The following is a 17,262-nucleotide window of genomic DNA, read 5'->3' on the forward strand; positions in this document are numbered from 1 at the left end:
TTGAATTTTTTAATTAATCTTTTCACAGTTGATGAAGTTAAATCCCTATTCCGACCATATTTTGTACGAAAATTGCGAACTGTAGCTGCCAAACCCTCATTATTTTGAAAATATTGCTCAACAATGAAAATGCGTTGTTCTTTCGTGTAGCGCTCCATTTTTAATAACCCTGAACTGTCAGCTGTCACGCTGTCTTTTTTTTTTTTTTCCTCGTTGGCAACACTTTACGCATAAATGGCGCTAAATTTAAATCTTGAGTGAATTTTGGGACACCCTTTATAAATCTGATGCTTTCTACTCCTCAAAGGATGTATGTTGACCTCTTTTAGTTCTATTCCACTCTTGGAAATCAATGATAAGTTGATCACACCTTATTATGCTTACCGTATGATTGAAGAGATAAAATCATCAGTCATGTCTGTACTTGAACGATTGTTTTTGAATTTATCAATACAGTTGTATTTATGAATGTGATGCAATACAACTCAAATGATGAAATATTTTCTTCCCCTTTTGTCCGTTGTAATATGTTTCGTTTCTTGCAAGCAAGTAAGGTGCTTTAGTAACATTATTTTCTATACATCAACATACAGGACGATGAGATTGTTACCAACGTAGTTAAGATGGGTTCAGATATAAGCAAAATGTACATGATATATTTAACCACTCCACTAGTTAAAATTTCCTGAAATACTCCATTGAGCATGCTATCTGTGCATATGACTCACACAGTACAATACCTCACATTCACACAAGAAAACAAGGTTGGGTTTTAGGTTTAGTTTCAGTTAGCATTTAGTTTCAGATTCGATATTTTTTTCGATATTTATCTAAAAACAAAATAAATAATTATGATTAATTAATATTAAAACATAATCATTATTATTAACTACACAGGATTTAAGGATCTCTTTACCATAAATTGTGAACATTTATCGCATGTTATCATTTGTGTTTTTGTAAAATATACAGCAGATATAAAAATTATCAAGTTACAACAACAAAATATAGTGAGAAAATATTTCGAATCGTAAGAAGAAACATTGAAATAGTGAATATATTGTATCTTCTATAGCTGTGTGCATATGCTTAAAGAACGTAGACTTGATTTGCAATTAGGATATTGCAGAATATATGAATGCAAATACAACTGTGGGATTGGATGGGATATTGGCTCCAAGAAAATACATCTTGAAATTAATTTTATGACGAGATCATATTATAATAATCATCATATCATAATAATCATAATAATAATCATATAAGACCTAATAAATATCTTAGGTTTATGTATTTTACTATTTAATTATTCAGAAATTATTTTAGTGATCTTTTAGAAAACGTCTCCACAGTATGTCAGTTTATTATAACAGCGTGATTTTTTGAGAGAAATGTCAAAAATAAGTAGTAGTAAAAAAAAAAAAAAATCGCTTTCTCAAGTCTAAACTCCACTAAAATCGATTAAAACAAGCGTAAGTTCTGTAAATCATATAATTAATTATAAATTATATCTCATGACTGTAATTGCAAATCAACACATAAATTAATGCAAGTCGAATCGAGTGGGAGACTTCAACTTCGGATATTGGAAAGACGAAAGATCTTTATTCACTTACTGACAGATAATTATTTAAAGCAGATTGTGACAGAGGGGAGTCGGGGTACAAGAGTGTCGGATCTGTTTATAAGATCAGAAGATCTATCCATAAATAAGTTTGCAGAAGTTGACTGATAGGAGAAAAAGAACGGATATGACAGAAACATTTAAGTTGCTTAAAGGATTTTATAGGATTGATGCAGGGGAAATGTTTCAGCACTTGGCTAGAGGGGCCAGAACAATTATCCCTGGAAGTTGGGTAAGAGTATAGTTAGCAAGGGGCGAGGACTAGACTTTTCGCTTGGAAATTGTTGAATGAATGGAATGGGTTGTCAGGGTCACTTGTGAGTGCTTCGTCTGTTAATGAGGTCACTAAGAGGTATGATGCATATTGTGTGGATACTTTGGAGGTGCACGTGCAGCAACAACAACAACAACAACAACAACAACAACAACAACAACAAATAATAATAATAATAATAATAATAATAATAATAATAATAATAATAAATATGGCAAATATAAGAGTCCGAAATGAATACTGCTGCCCTCTAGTGTCCAAGATTGATTTCATTAATGTTTTATGTTTAATAATCATTGTTAAGCAACTGCATTCGCCAAATAATTATTATTAGATTTTTTAAATCGTTTTATAGAAACAAAATCTGAGTTGTTGCGTATATTATGCCAAACGTATGCAACTTTGCTTTAATAAATAGTCAGAATTTTTTTCAGTAATGCGCAGATAAACGAATTATCTCTGTTTGTCTCTCAACTAAATCGATAAACCATATCAGCAGTGGAAAGGTTCTTCTGATTAATACAGTTGAAATTTTTCTGTCGGCGAACTTGGTAAGACACGGATTAAACAATTCAGTTCTTGTAAGTAACCCTGTTTTTTTTTCTCTCTATTCTGATATAAAATGCTTATTCTATTATTTAGCAGAAATTATTCTTTCTGCGGTTTTTGTTTTGATTTATTTTAGTTTGAAAATTTTGTTGTACTTCAAAACTGTACAAAATTAAAAGGTAGGATTGAATGTTGTGATTTTATTAACGTCAGAATTTGTCAAGTTGCAGTAGCGTATACACGGTGGCGCCTACACTGAACGTTTGTTTCGGTTTGGTATTGAGAGAAGAGGCGTGGCTTGGATATAATCTTAGGTAAAATTACCGTGTAAACTTTAGTTAAATTATATTAAAGCTGTCTTCCCAAGTGATGTTGTTGATTATAATAAAAACATAAATTCTTTATATTAGAGACACAATAATTATTGTATTTATTCGAGTTTTAATTTTTTTTTATCGGACTTGCACCTCGCGAAAGATTGTAAACCTACAGCATAATCGAATCGTAGCTGAGCTGAGGTTTATTTTTTAAAATATTGTTGACTATTTGTTTACCATAATCCAGAAACCGTGTTCTAGAAAGTACTTTTTTCAATACAATTTATGCGTCCAATAATGCGGGCGATGGCGTCATACAGGGCAATTCATCTGTCACCCAAAGACATTCACAAAACATCCATGTCTGTGTAGCATTCGAACCCGCAGCCCGTTCGTTGCGAAAGAATACCAAACCATTCGGCCATGCTGGTTATTAAAGAAAGACTCCATCTTCTCAGAGTGAAATGTTTTAAGAGTTTTTTTTTTCTTTTCCAACTATATATTTTTATTTCAAAATACGCAAATTAAGGTGACTTGAATATGTGGATGTTGGATGGTTATATATTTGTTATCAACTGGTCGAGTCAGTGGATTTCTGAATATCATTAATTTTGTCTTTTCTGAGTTTAGGTGTATGGAGTTTTTCGTGAGCCAGTCTATGATCAGATTTATATCATGTTGCATATTTGTTTTGGCTATGCTTGCGTTATTATGGATGGATATTATTGCTGTATCGTCTGCGTATTGGAATATCTTACCTTTGAGTGGTAACTGATTAATATCGTGCATGTAAATGTTGAATAGAGTTGGGGAGAGTACAGCTCCCTGTGGCACTCCACAGGTTACTAATAGCACTCTACTTCGGTTGGATCCGATACGTGTGATGTACTTTCTATTTTGAAAGTAGTTTATAAACCACCTGTGAAGAGACCCGTCTATTCCAACATGCCTCATCTTTTCTAACAAGGTTTCATGTGTAAGTGTATCGAATGCTTTAGTTAGATCAATAAAGACTACCATGGCAATTTTGTTTTTGTCTAAGGCGGTATTAATTACGTCTGCAAAGTCTTCCAAGAGAGATGTTGCTCCCTTATTTTTCTGAAAACCATATTGTATTTTGGGGATAATATGAAAGGTCTCTGTGTATGCTGTGAGTTTCTTCAGTATGATGCGCTCCATAATTCGATTGATAATTGGTAATGTTGCTATAGGTCTGTAATTGCTGATTATATTTCTTTTTCCATGTTTGTATATGGGTGTCATTATGGCGGTCTTTAGCATACTTGGTATCTGTCCTGTTTTAAATATTTTATTTATTAATTTTAGTAGGATAGGACTTAAACTAGTTGCATGTTGCTTTATATCTAATTAGGTCTTATACCATCAATTCCTGGGCCTTTGTTTTGTTTGATTTTATGTACTGCAGAGAGAAGTTCTGCTTCTTTTATGGTTGGGAACCATAATGTCTGTTTTGATTGTGGTCCAAGTGGAGGGTCACGTTTTGTGATTCGGGAATATTTCTGTGCAGTTCTTGGATGGAGTCTGCAAAGCATTGGTTAAAGCCATTTGCTAGTTGTTGGATAGGTTTTGCGTCTTTCATGAAGCTGTGTTTTATGGTTTCGGAGGCCGTGTGTTTGAAACGCAATCTAGCATCTCATTGATCAGATACCAGGTTTGTTTCATGTTGTTTTGTGCAGAGGTTAGTTTGTCTCTGTAGTAGCATATCTTTTTGCATTTCTGAATTGCATTGTAATGAGATTCCTTGTTATCTTATATTCAGTTTTTAAAGCTGTGTTCTTTGGATATCGTTTTAATTCTTTCCATAAAGCGTCCTTTCTGTGTATTTCTAGGATTAAGTTTTGTGTTATCCAAGGATTTTGTGTTGGTTTTAAACGAATTCTGACTTTATTTGTAGCTTTCTTATATATTTCTTCCAGTGTGAGTTTAATGTTGCTGTATAAATCTGCTGAATCTGATGCCAGGTGTTCCCAGTCGGTTTTTTCTTATTTCGTGGTTGACTATTTCTTCATCTATTATTGTTTTCTGTCGCTTTTGTTCTGTGGGACATTGCATGAATATTGTCTTCGTGTGCAGGTTTAGAGTATTTCCGAATATTTCTTCTCTAGTATATAATGTTATTGTTGGTATTAGATTATACATGGATAACGTGTCTGGGTATTGTACAGTGTTGTTCTTGTTTTCGTTTGCAATATTAATGTTTATGTCGCCAATTATCATTAGGTATTCGGTTGAGCATAATTCTTGGCGTGAAAGCCAGCAATTGAGTTCGTGCGAGAATGTTATCATGTTTAGGTTTGGTGGCCTGTAAATAGTATTCGGTATTATGGGATGCTGTCTATTGGTGGTATTAGTGATTTCGAGGCAAAGGGTTTCAGCATGCTCAAACTGATAGGCCGTTTCTTTTGCTATTAATTTTTGTTTGATAAATATTAGTATTCCACCCCCTCTTTTTGTTTGGTGGCATGATCTATATTGTTGGAAGCCTGTAATTCGGAAAGCAGTCGCATCGTCATTAGTTATGGATACTTCTGTTAGAATCAATATATCAATAATATCAGGGTAATTCCTCAGATAAGCCTGTAACAATAACCAATGTTTTCGGATGCTTCTGATGTTAATATGCAAGATTGAGAGCCCTCTCGCTTGTACTGTGTGTTGTTTCCATGCATCAAGGGATTCGATAGTACAATTACTAATGTATTCTTCTGTAATTACATCTATCTGATGGTTCGCATTCATTTTTCTTGTGTTGAGATCTTCTTATTGAACTAAGTTGTAGTCTTTTGTTTCACTCTGGCAACCTATCTATATTTTCCGAGCTTTTTATTTGTATAGACTTTGAAGTCTGTGACTTTCTCAAGAATGTTTTGCCGTCTTTGATCCATAAAAATTGATACTTTTTTTCTGTTTTTTCTTTTCTTGCTTGGTTCAAAAGATTCTGATTGAAAGGTGTTAAATACTCAGATAGAAAGATTTGCATATTGTCTTGCAATGCATTTAAATCCTTGACTACTGGTTTTTTCCAGTCTGCTGGCTTTTATGAGATTGTCTCTTGTAGTCTTGCTTGTCAGACGAACTATGACTGGTGCGGGTCGTGACAAGCCTTGTTTTTTGTTCTTCCTGGGAATCCGATTTATGGTCTGAATATCATTATGCTGTAGGAGGATGTCAATTGCATGGCATAACTTTAAAACTACGTCTCTGAGATTTTTCTGTGGATTCAGTTTCTGGAAGACCGTTTATGACAAGGTCTTCTTTATGTTGTTGTTTGTTTAAAACTTCGTAGTGTAGTTTCAGCGAATTAAATTCCTGACGAAGTTCCGATGTGTATTATTTTATCAATTTGTGCTGCCTGTCAGCACAAATTGATAATCAATTAGTACTTTAATGCTGGTTGTAAGACTTCTTCGACTTTTGAATTATTAAATTTAACAAACTCTTCATATTCGCTAATTTTTTTTGTTATTTGTTTATTCTGCTTATCAAATAGTTCTTGGACAAGATCTACCAAGCTGGCTTTTATATTTTCTATACCTTTTTCTAGTAATGAATTTATGGAACTCAAATTATAAGACTCACCGATATTTTTTTGTCTGTTCAGTTCATCGTCCGATTCTGCCTCCGACGTAATCAGTTGCATCGTGGGTGGCGGCGTTTCTTTGTTCTCTCTGCAGTATAGACATTTCTATTTCTCTCGCTTGGCATTGGATTTGCATTGCCATGTTGTTTCTGAGGTAACATGTAAAGTGAGGATTCCTAAGGCATTTCCTGCAGGTTATATGACTTCCATCGGACGATAATTCCTTCAGGCACTTGTTGCACTTCGTGGCTCACCTTTCTTCCCTTGGACAACTGTAAAAAGATGGCAACGTCCTTTGTTCTATGCTCGCTAATGACCACGGTGAACTCTGCTCAACCCTCAGCACACTCAAAATTTGGGATTAACTTGGCCGATTTCGATGAACTATATATCACTGCCTTCAGCGTGACAAGAAGAGTCACTTTGTGACACTTTTAAATTAACAACAGGAGTTTGAACCACATTAAAGTATAAAAACTGGACCAGCGATACAACCATGCAACGTATGCCTACACAGCACCCACTATCCTGTATCTAATAATAATAATAATAATAATAATAATAATAATAATAATAATAATAATAATAATAATAATAATGACAAGTGAGAGTTTATCAAGGCCTTGTAAAGAGGCAAAATGACAATCCTTATATGATATGATATATTTAACAGTGAAAAATTTCGATATTTGTATATAATACCGAAATTGTGTTGCTATGTTAATGTTTTTCTAACTACTTAATAATATTTAAAAAAAATCATCAAACTTATATCTGGAGGGTGGGAGGGGGATTTCCGATATGCAACTGGCGAAGGTCTCCATTCTACTCTACTTGCATGGGGACCCGGATTTCTTTTCTACACTGCTAGTAAACGAGCTATTAATTGAACTCTCTTCGAATAAAACATCGCAGTTATAATTCTCTCTTCAGAAGGATAGGGACTTTATACTTTTGCATCATTTTGCTTCTGTTGTGGAAGGAGAAGAAAAAGATGTATCAGGACCTTTTCCAAATATTTATAATGCAGGATTTATAATCCAATTAGTTTACAAAAAAAAAGTCTTCTTCAAACCAAATTATGTGACTCCACATGAAAAGGTCATTTCTAGATTAAACACATGAAATTTTGAATCATTATTTACATTATTGTACCATTGACAATTTAAAGCATCAAACTGGTATTTGCTTATATGCCACTGCCACTTCTAAGTGCCGTAATGCATGTTTCTATGCTACATAAGTTAGTCTGGCCTGGGCAGTTGAATTGTGTGGATATATAGGCATACCAGCAAAGTCAATTCTGAATGGCATGGAAGCATTCTGTCATAAATGAGTAGCAGTCAGTGTATTAAACGAGAAAGTAATTTCTTGGCATTTTTAATTTTATTGTAGTTCATTGTTTTTCATCTCAATGGCTCACTTTAGTGAGTACGGGCATGGCAAACCCGAGGTGCCCGATGCTGGACCATGCCTTACTTCATGTAATATATATCTGTTATATTATTCTGTAGACTAGTCTCTCCTCTTCTTTCTTTGCTTCTTTCTCCTCTCCTTTCTCCTTCCCCCTGATTCTATTAGCGTATTCGAGGGCTAGGGGTGAGTCTTTCCTATCTTGCTAAGTCATTTCGTCTTATGCAGCCACTGAAGGAGGCAAGCTAGCCTCAATAGGTGCCGGTCCCAAGCCCGGATAAATGCGAGGGTTGATGTCAGGAAGGGCATCCGGTCGGAAAACTTCAATGCCAACTCAAACTATGATTATGAGTCAAAGAGAAAATGATATAAGGGCTAGGGCGTACCCCTTAAGCGACGCACAGCCACATCGCCCTACAGCTGCGAGAAGTGGACGAGGGCTACCGCATCAAGGGCGGGTGTGGTTAAAGAAGCGAGCCCAGCAGGTGGAGAGGATGTTGCGAGTGGGAACACTGAATGTTGGAAGCATGACTGGAAGTGGAAGAGAGGTGGCAGACATGATGAGGAAGAGGAAGTTGGACATTTTATGTGTGCAGGAGACAAAGGGGAAAGGCAAAGGAACTGGGAGATGGATATAAATTGCTCTACTCTGGAACGAATAACGAGGGAAGAAATGGTGTAAGAATTGTGGTGTGTGGCAGAATGAAGGGTGAAGTACTGGACGTGGGTAGAAGGAACGACAGGATCATGCGAATGAAATTGGGTCTTGGAGAAGAGCAGGTGGTCGTATTATGTGTATATGCCCCGCAAGTTGGTTGTACAACAGAGAAAAAAGATGAATTCTGGAACGTGTTAGATGAAGAAATGAGATGGTTATTGTCGGAGGAGACTTGAACGGGCACATAGGAAGACAGAATAGAGACTGTGAAAGGGTGCATGGTGGCCACGGAATGGGAATGATGAACCAGGAAGGAGAGAGGGTTGTGGACTTTGCAGTAGCGTTTGATCTGGCAATTGTGAACTAGTTTTTCTACAAGAGGGAAGAACATTTAATAACATTTAGGAGTGGTAACAACAGCTCACAAATTGACTACATTTTGACTAGAAGAAAACATCTTAAGGTTGTGACAAATTGTAAAGTAATTCCAACAGATCAAGTAGCACAACAACACCGACTGCTGTGCTCAGACTTTAAAATAAGATCGAAGATAAGAACTTCTGGATGCCATGGGATGAAGACAATTAAATGGTTTCGCTTAAAAGAGCAGAGTGTGCGGAATCGTTTTAGAGAGATGGTGTTAGAGAGGATTTCGAATGGACTGGAAAGTGTACAAGATTGGTGGAAACATAATTCAAAAGTAATCCTGAGCTGTGCAATCGAGGTGCTTGGTGAGACATCTGGAAAGATTAGAGAGCAGAAGGAGGGTTGGTGGTGGAATAATAATGTACAAGTGGCAGTGACAGCTAAGAGGAAGGCAAAGCAGAAGTGGGATGAGTCAAGAGTGGAAGAGGACAGAGAGGTGTACAAAGAGAGAAAGCAAGAAGCCAAGAGAGTTGTGGCACAGGCGAAGGCCATGGCATATCAAGATCTGTATGATCAATTAGAAACAAAGGAAGGACAGAGAAAAAAGTTACCAACTAGCGAAATGTAGAAATAAAGCAGCAAAGGATCTTACATGTGAGGCAGATCAAAGATGCTGAAGGAAGAGTATTATGGAGGGATGTGGACATAAGAAACAGATGGAAAATATACTTTGAGGGACTTTTGAATGAGGAAAATGCAAGGACTCACAGAGGAGATGGGCAGCCTTCTGAGGGATGGTGCAGAACATCAGTAGAATGGAATTGACGGAGGCCATAAAGAGGATGAGGAATGGAAAAGCGGTGGGCCCTGACAGAATTCCAGTGGACGCATGGAAGGCACTGGAGAAGAGGGAATTGACCTGCTGTGGGACCTGTTTCTGAAAGTTTGCCAACAGGAAAATATACCCGAGGAATGGAGGGAGAGTACTCTTGTTCCCATCTACGAAGGTAAAGGGGATGCACAAGACTGTAAAAATTACAGAGGAATAAAGTTGATGTCCCACACAATGAAGATCCTAGAAAGGGTTCTTAATGGTAGATTGAGGAAGGAGGTGGAGATTGCAAAGAAACAATTTGGCTTCATGCCTGGTAGATCAACAACAGATGCAATCTTTGGGTTACGACAGATGATGGAAAAATATCGAGAGAAACAAAGGGAGCTACATCTGGTATTTATTGATCTGGAGGAAGCATACGATAGAGTGCCAAGGCAAGAAGTCTGGAGGTGTCTGAGGGAGAAGAAGGTGCCTGAGAAATATGTCAGGTTGGTGCGGGAAATGTACAGATATGTGAAGACAAGTGTTCGGACCTGTTTAGGACAGACAGAAAGTTTTCAAGTAACAGTTGGCTTGCATCAAGGGTCAGCATTAAGTCCGTTTTTGAGTAATATTGTGATGGAGGTGGTAACAGAGGAGGTGAGAGAAGATGCGCCTTGGACAATGTTGTATGCAGATGACATCTTGTTGTGTGTAGATTCAAGAGAAGAAGCGGAAACTAAACTGGAAAGATGGAGAAAAGTACTGGAAGAGAGAGGTATGAGACTGAGCAGAAGTAAGACAGAGTATATGTGTTGCGCAGTGGGCAGCGGCGGCCAGGAGACAGATCTGCAGCTGGAAGGAAATGTCATCAGGAAGGTGAGAGACTTTAGATACTTAGGTTCAACAGTGGAAGAAGATGGAGGAGCTGAGAAGGAAGTGGGATGCAGGATACAAGCGGGTTGGAGGAACTGGAGGGAGATGGCCGGAGTGTTATGCGATAAGAGGGTGCCGATCAATCTGAAAGGCAAAATTTATAGGACAGTAGTGAGGCCAGTTATGACATATGCTGTAGAAACTGTGGCCCTGAGGAAAACTAACATCAGCAGGATGGAAGTAGCAGAGATGAGAATGCTTAGGTGGATGTGCGGTGTGACCAGAAAGGTTCGTCTGAGAAATGACTATGTCAGGGGAACAGTGAAAGTTACGAGCTTAGGAGAGAAAATACAGGAGGCAAGGTTGAGATGGTTTGATCATGTGATGAGGAGGGAGGACGAATATGTGGGAAGAAGGGTCATGCAGATGGATGTGCAAGGAAGGCAGAAGCGTGGGCGGCCAAAGAAGAGATGGTAGAAGAGGACTTGAAGATGAAGAACTTGGATGTGGTGACAGCCCAAGACAGGAAGGTGTGGAATAGACTCATTACAAACAGTGACCCCACTTAAGTGGCAGAAGCTGCAGAATAATAATAATAATAATAATAATAATAATAATAATAATAATAATAATAATAATAATAATACATCTTACATTCAATTCTGAAAATTTAGTTTTTTAATCTAGAACAATAGGCCATATGCCCAATTTTTAACAGCTAAAGCTTTGCACAGGTTTGATGATGATTATTATGATGGTGTTGATGTATTAGAACTCTTCTTCCATAGGAAGATTAAGATATTTTGTCTTTTCTATCAGAAGAATTTGACGACTTGAATATCTTCGATTTTGACACTTTACAGTTTGTTTCGTTTGAATGCTTGCAAATAGCGAACACTGTGGTCATCACAGTCAGGTTATGAACAAGGAATAACCTTACAATCTCATCGGAGGAAGATGTAGCGACTTGGGGCAGTTACTTCTCTTCAAAATATAAAATCAATGAATTGGTATGTTCTCATGTGATAACAGTCACCTCAAAAGTGGTGTCTGATCCACATTCGCAATGAATCATCTAAGCTTCAACGTAGTGAACATGAATCGGATGAGTAGGATAAATACGAGACTATGTTCTCAGTCAGTTGAGGGTATGGTCTCGCGTTGTTTGATACCTCTCATCTATATTTCTCTATTCGAGGCTTCAGCCCTGTCACCTTACCCGACAATGCAGTATATGACTACGGGTAGCACTGTCAACAAAACTTGTTTGTACTTCATCCCCTCCCCCCTCAGATAGTTATAGTTCATACTGGCAAATAAAAGTTTTATATAATAAACTCTATAACATAGAGAACTTCAGATTCAATTCAAACGACAATGTTGAAGATTCGATCGACGGCATGTTAAAGAATGTAACCAACGGTACTGTTTTCTTACAGTCCTATAGAGTAACCATTCTAAAAAAAAATATAGCGAATTATTATTTATTTATTTTGAAAAGAAATAATAGATGATAAATTACCGGTACATATCAAGATTGCAAATCCTCGAGGATTTACAACTCCTATGTGCAGGACACTCTTACTCGCACCTTGCAATATTTTCCTATAATTGGTTGATCGGATCAGTTGTAATTACACTGAAGAAAATAGGGGAAAATGTATTGTCTGCAGATTTTGTGAACATTTGTGTGTTCTTTGGCCAGTTTGTTTCAAATTTTGTGGCCTAAATGAAGTTGAGTTCCTCTAATAATCGAGTAAGTCTATTTATTATATGTATATTATAAATATGAAATATAAAGTTTAAAATAAATTCTTTCTTGGTGGCTTGATTAGATATATTTAGTAGTAAGGAATGATGTTTTCCTTTGTAGGATCACATGCTCTAAACGATGTCGAAAAATTTGGATAAACAGAAGAAATGTCCTGTGAATAGAGTAACATGCAAATGGTGTGGGAAAGATTTTCACTCTGCAGATATTTCTGTGAGTTAAATATTTTTTTTAGAAGATGATCAGAATAAGACCTTTAATATATTTCGTAATATGATAGCAATTTTAGTGATTTTTAGTAATCCTCAACACACACGTTTTCATATATTACATGAAAGGCTGTGAGAAAAATGTCAACAATTCGATGTATTTTTAGATAGTTACATTCATGAATTTAAATTAGTAGGATGTTTATCCGTTTATCTTATTTTCACACAAACACTCTTATCATACCACTCGGTCATTTGCCATAGACATAAAATAACAAACTTGTTGACATTTATCTGTGCAGTTGATGTTCCATTTTATAATTTCTCCGTGAGCGAAGCTTCGAACTATTTTTTATTCTGCACATTTGATAACAATAATAGATTTAGTTCGATTTCTTCATTTCGTGAGTCCATGAATTAGTCAATGTTACCCTTGGAAGCAGTACCAGATTCAGCAGAAAAATTGCTTAAGTAATAAAATACGAAATAAAATTTCGACTGATATCTTTCATAATATTTTACTATTGTTTTAAAAACACAATGGTAATAAAAATAATGATATATAATAAAGAGCATGGATGTTCAAATTTAGTTGTGACTTTAGAACTTTGCACACTGGACAACAGCATTTTCGTAACTCAGCCAAAACTCTGGTTTTGCAAAGTTTGATCCAGTTATGGGCATTTCAAAAAAAAAGATGTTCCATTTTTCTCTTTCAACATACGTACAGAGATCGAAATAATTCATAAACAGCATAATGTTTGGATTTTCCCCACTTGATGCATAGCCTTCTTTGTCTTTTCAATGTATTCCAGTCAGATTCTTGCTAGGTGGTAGCTCTTCTGATAATGGTAGTTGGGTAAAACCAAACGCAACAGGAAAATCCAAACACGGCAGTGCTCTGTCATCATGAGAATAGGTTGATATCAGTCACCATTATTAGCTTTAGACAATGATGTTTGGAGGGACGGCATGAATTAATTTATACTGGGCATGCATACTCTGCACATGCATAACGTAAAGAAAGAATTACAATTTAGGGATATCTAATAATGATTACATGATGATGATGACAATTTGTTAATGTCCAAGCTTTAAGAGTTTAGCATTTAAGTAATTAATTGTTTTTTAATCTAGTTATTCGTTGTTACATATCAGCTTACAGTAATGATAGATATATTGCAAAGAATATAACAAGAACTTTGCTTTTCTATTTCATTAGCACCATCAAAATTTGTGTGACTTTGGAGAAGTGGAATGCAAAAAGTGTTCAGAAAACGTAATTCGGAAACACCGCAAGATTCATGAGAAAAAATGCTCAATGCAGGACCCTACTCAGCAAACGAATTTGACTGTTGATGAACAAAACAGTCGTGATGATCAGGTTAGTTTAATTAATTTTTTATTGTATTAATAGACTTAATACAATGGAATCGCTACCACTTATATCAGATTATTAATCCTCTTGTTAATACTGTGACAATCCTCTCAGTTTAATTTAAAACCTTAGCAACAGGTCCCTAGAATTTCATTCGACTTTGCTGTTCAACTGTGTTAAACTCAAATTCCAATTTTTTGTTATTAATGAACTATGTTCAAATAAATATGTGCTTAAATACGTGTTATAAAATTTTGCAGCTGTCGGAGGAAAAATCAGAGAAGGAGTTTTTCTTGAAAAGAGGCCCGCTGGCCCCAGATGTGACATTCTTAGTTGGTAAGGAGAGCCAACAAATGAGAGCAGAAGTCCACAAGTCCATACTTGCTCTTGGGAGTCCTGTGTTTTCAACCATGTTTCATGATTTACTGAATAAAGACGGGGAGGTATTAGTTCCCGATGCTACCACTAGAGCCTTTGAGATCATGATCAAGTGAGTCCTTTCATTGTACCTGGATTTTGGTTTTAATCTACTGGTATTTTTGGTTTCAAGACTTAATTACTACATTTTGCGATTTCTTTTCCTTTAGTTACCTGTACAAAGAAGATCAGTTTGCTATACCATCAGCAGAAGCAGCCATGGAAGTCTTCTACCTTGCAGATAAATATAAAATATTGCCTCTCAAAGAAAAATGTGAAGTTTTTTTGGAAAAGGCAACAATCAAAAGCGGATGTGTCTGCAAAATTCATGAATTTGCCAAACGCATGGATCTAGTTAACGTTATGTACAGATGCTTGGAACTCATTGACAGAGATACGGTGGCTATCATTACATCGTCCGACTTTTTGGAATGTGAAAAAGACACTGTAAAATACTTAGTGAGTAGGAACTCTTTGACAATCCAGTCCGAATATCAGCTCTTTGATGCAATTCATGACTGGGGTAGGAAATACCTGAAAAAGAAAGGACTTAAATTGCAGATGATAAGAGGTATTCTGGAAGACCTGTTGACTCATATCAGATTTTCTTTGATGTCTTCCGAAGAACTTGTTAATGTCTTAGAAACAGAAATACTCACATTTGAAGAAATTGGACCATATTTGTGTAAAACCATCAAACCAGACACTGAATGTGAGCCCGTTTCACTAATCGGAGATAATCAGGACCATCCCAGGCAGTACAGTTCTTATGAAATCTTTAGCTTTGATTTAATTTCGTATGAAGAGAGTTGTTCAATGAAAAGTCTTGAGAATTTGAGAGATGGGAAAACCTTCAGCGAGTCAAATTCTTGCAATAAGATCTGTTTTACATTAGAAATACTGAGAGGATCCTTACTGATTAGTGGTATCTGGGTAATTGTTCACGAAAACTGCAGCGACTATTATTTTAATGAAGTTTGTGTGGAACCACGATTGACCACTGAAAGGTCAGTGAAATATTTCTGGCCTGAAAAAAAGTTAACAGTTTTCCGTGCAAGGAAAAGTGACAAATTTTTTATAATGGCAACGTTCGGAAGGGATTTCGAAAGTTATTGTAGATCTCCAGTCATGAATAAGAAAATATATGATGAGAAGGATTGTAAATTTAGTGTTGTGTTATATGGGAACTGGAAAGTGAAGTCCCTGAGAGTTGAAATATTCTACAAAGTGTAGATTTATGTAAGTTGTATAAACACGTTTTTATGGTCGTATTAAACATTTATGTAAATAAGTCGTGTTAAAATGCTTCTTTATTGTAAATAACAATTTTTGCTTATAAAATATCGATTATGGTATTTTTCAGAACGTGTTTATTTAATATTTAAGTTAATCCTAAGTTAAATAATCCACTTTGATGGTGAAACATTGCCCCAACACTGTATATGTATGAAAATTAACTAATTTGTTGGACGAAGCTGCAGTTCGTAAAGACAGATGAGCATATCAATTTTCAAAATTTCCAATTTTGATTTTATTCTTGCATGCATATCACAATTTTTTTTTCGTAATGACTAAAGAGGAAAAATTTACCTTACAACAAAAATATGTTTCCATTTTTACAGTACGCAATTTAAATCTTTTATTCTTATTGGATTTTTCAGTCATGTAAAATAGAAACAATGACTATCTGTAAGTATATACGTTTTTGTCATTCTTTGGGCATGCGCAAAACTATTGTAGCAAAATGTCACCTGAAAAATAAATACATAAACAATATATAGTATTCAGCAATTCGTGATGAAAATTACACTTAGTATATAAAATAATCCATATGTCCTGTAGTTTGCACAAATTAATCGATTTACAGTGTAATCTGACAGCGTTTCATCAAGGAGATCCAAATATGTAGATTTTGCATATATTTTGTTTTCAAAATCGTGGCTCCAGCCAGACGGGTACCCACAATAGCCCTTTTATCGAACTCCGAAAGAGTCTTTGTTTTTTTTTCACCCATTGTGATCGATTATTAGCCAGCTGCATTCGTAAATGGTTGCTTAGAACACGTGGTGACATGTAGCCAAGTATTTTTGCATATACACTGCGTAAGTGATTTACATACATCTGCATAAAGGTTTGTAATTCAAGTGGCCGGTAGGTGCATATGTCAACAAATGAGAATAACATGACAAAAGGAAGGAAAGCTAAGCAAGAATTACTACGAATGAATTCATTTAGCATCATCAATGAGCCTCGTATTCAAAAAGAAGTTTGCTTAAGAGATGCCAGAAATATTTCCTTGATCTTCCTCTCCCTCTGTGTCCATTAGTTGGTCTGTAGACAGCAAACACTGAACGTAGGTAAAGGTGACTATCTATCTTAGTGTTCCAACCATTTCAGTTGATTTTTTAATAATTATTTCTATTATTTCTATTATTGAAGAAATCCTTTGCTGGATTTCTTCAATAATGGATATTAGAAACGTGATCCTGGCATGTTTATCCTGGTCTTGTTCGAAAGCATGTTGTCCCAAAGCTATTGATGATATTAACTGCTCGTTGACTAGCGATGTTCCATGTCTGAGCAACCATACGTAAATTTGGCTTGACTGGCAGTTTCGTACAGAGGAGTTTTGATATTTATGGCAGATGAGATTGGATTTCTAGACATTAGTTAAACTTTTATGGAACCGAACAGTTTTGTGTTTTTCTTTTCGCTATCTGTTAGAGTATCGATGTAGGAATTAAGGTACTGCAAGTCGTTTAATTATTGAAGAATGTGGTCATTTAGCTAATATTTCCTTGTATTCCGTTCTTTAGGACTTTAGATTTACTGCTGTTGCTTGCCAATTCGATAAGTGCTGCATTTTTATATAAATTATCTGAGTGGGTTTGGGTTGTCTGATTGTTAGTGAATCCGCTAGCCATCATCTGCAAGACAGAGAACTGCCTATATGGGTTTGCGCTGTCGAATCTTCGAGAATTATTCCGTACCCATT

The 17,262-nt window shown here is 35.9% G+C and overlaps 1 protein-coding gene across 1 annotated transcript; it reads left to right on the top strand.

The window, feature by feature from the left end:
• The first annotated feature begins 2,434 nt into the window (after nucleotides 1-2,434).
• On the top strand, nucleotides 2,435-15,783 carry LOC150106024 (BTB/POZ domain-containing protein 6-like). The gene is made up of 5 exons (XM_090393755.1): nucleotides 2,435-2,479; nucleotides 12,366-12,476; nucleotides 13,695-13,856; nucleotides 14,111-14,340; nucleotides 14,438-15,783. Exons 2-5 carry the CDS (start codon nucleotides 12,384-12,386, stop codon nucleotides 15,498-15,500), a joined length of 1,548 nt encoding a protein of 515 aa, XP_090249881.1. The 5' UTR covers nucleotides 2,435-2,479; nucleotides 12,366-12,383; the 3' UTR covers nucleotides 15,501-15,783.
• The last annotated feature ends 1,479 nt before the right edge of the window (nucleotides 15,784-17,262 follow it).

Source organism: Typopeltis vanoorti, chromosome 6 (assembly GCF_054136105.1).
Source record: "Typopeltis vanoorti isolate ZY-2024b chromosome 6, IOZ_Tvanoo_1.0, whole genome shotgun sequence".
Lineage (NCBI taxonomy): Eukaryota > Metazoa > Arthropoda > Arachnida > Uropygi > Thelyphonidae > Typopeltis > Typopeltis vanoorti.

What these genes read in the sequence shown, in the direction of transcription:
- LOC150106024 (XM_090393755.1), top strand. Translation starts at nt 12,384, where the DNA reads ATGTCGAAAAATTTGGATAAACAGAAGAAATGTCCTGTGAATAGAGTA. An exon ending in AAAACAGTCGTGATGATCAG is followed by an intron (nt 13,857 to 14,110) that starts GTTAGTTTAATT and finishes AAAATTTTGCAG; the next exon opens with CTGTCGGAGGAAAAATCAGA. An exon ending in GCCTTTGAGATCATGATCAA is followed by an intron (nt 14,341 to 14,437) that starts GTGAGTCCTTTC and finishes CTTTTCCTTTAG; the next exon opens with TTACCTGTACAAAGAAGATC.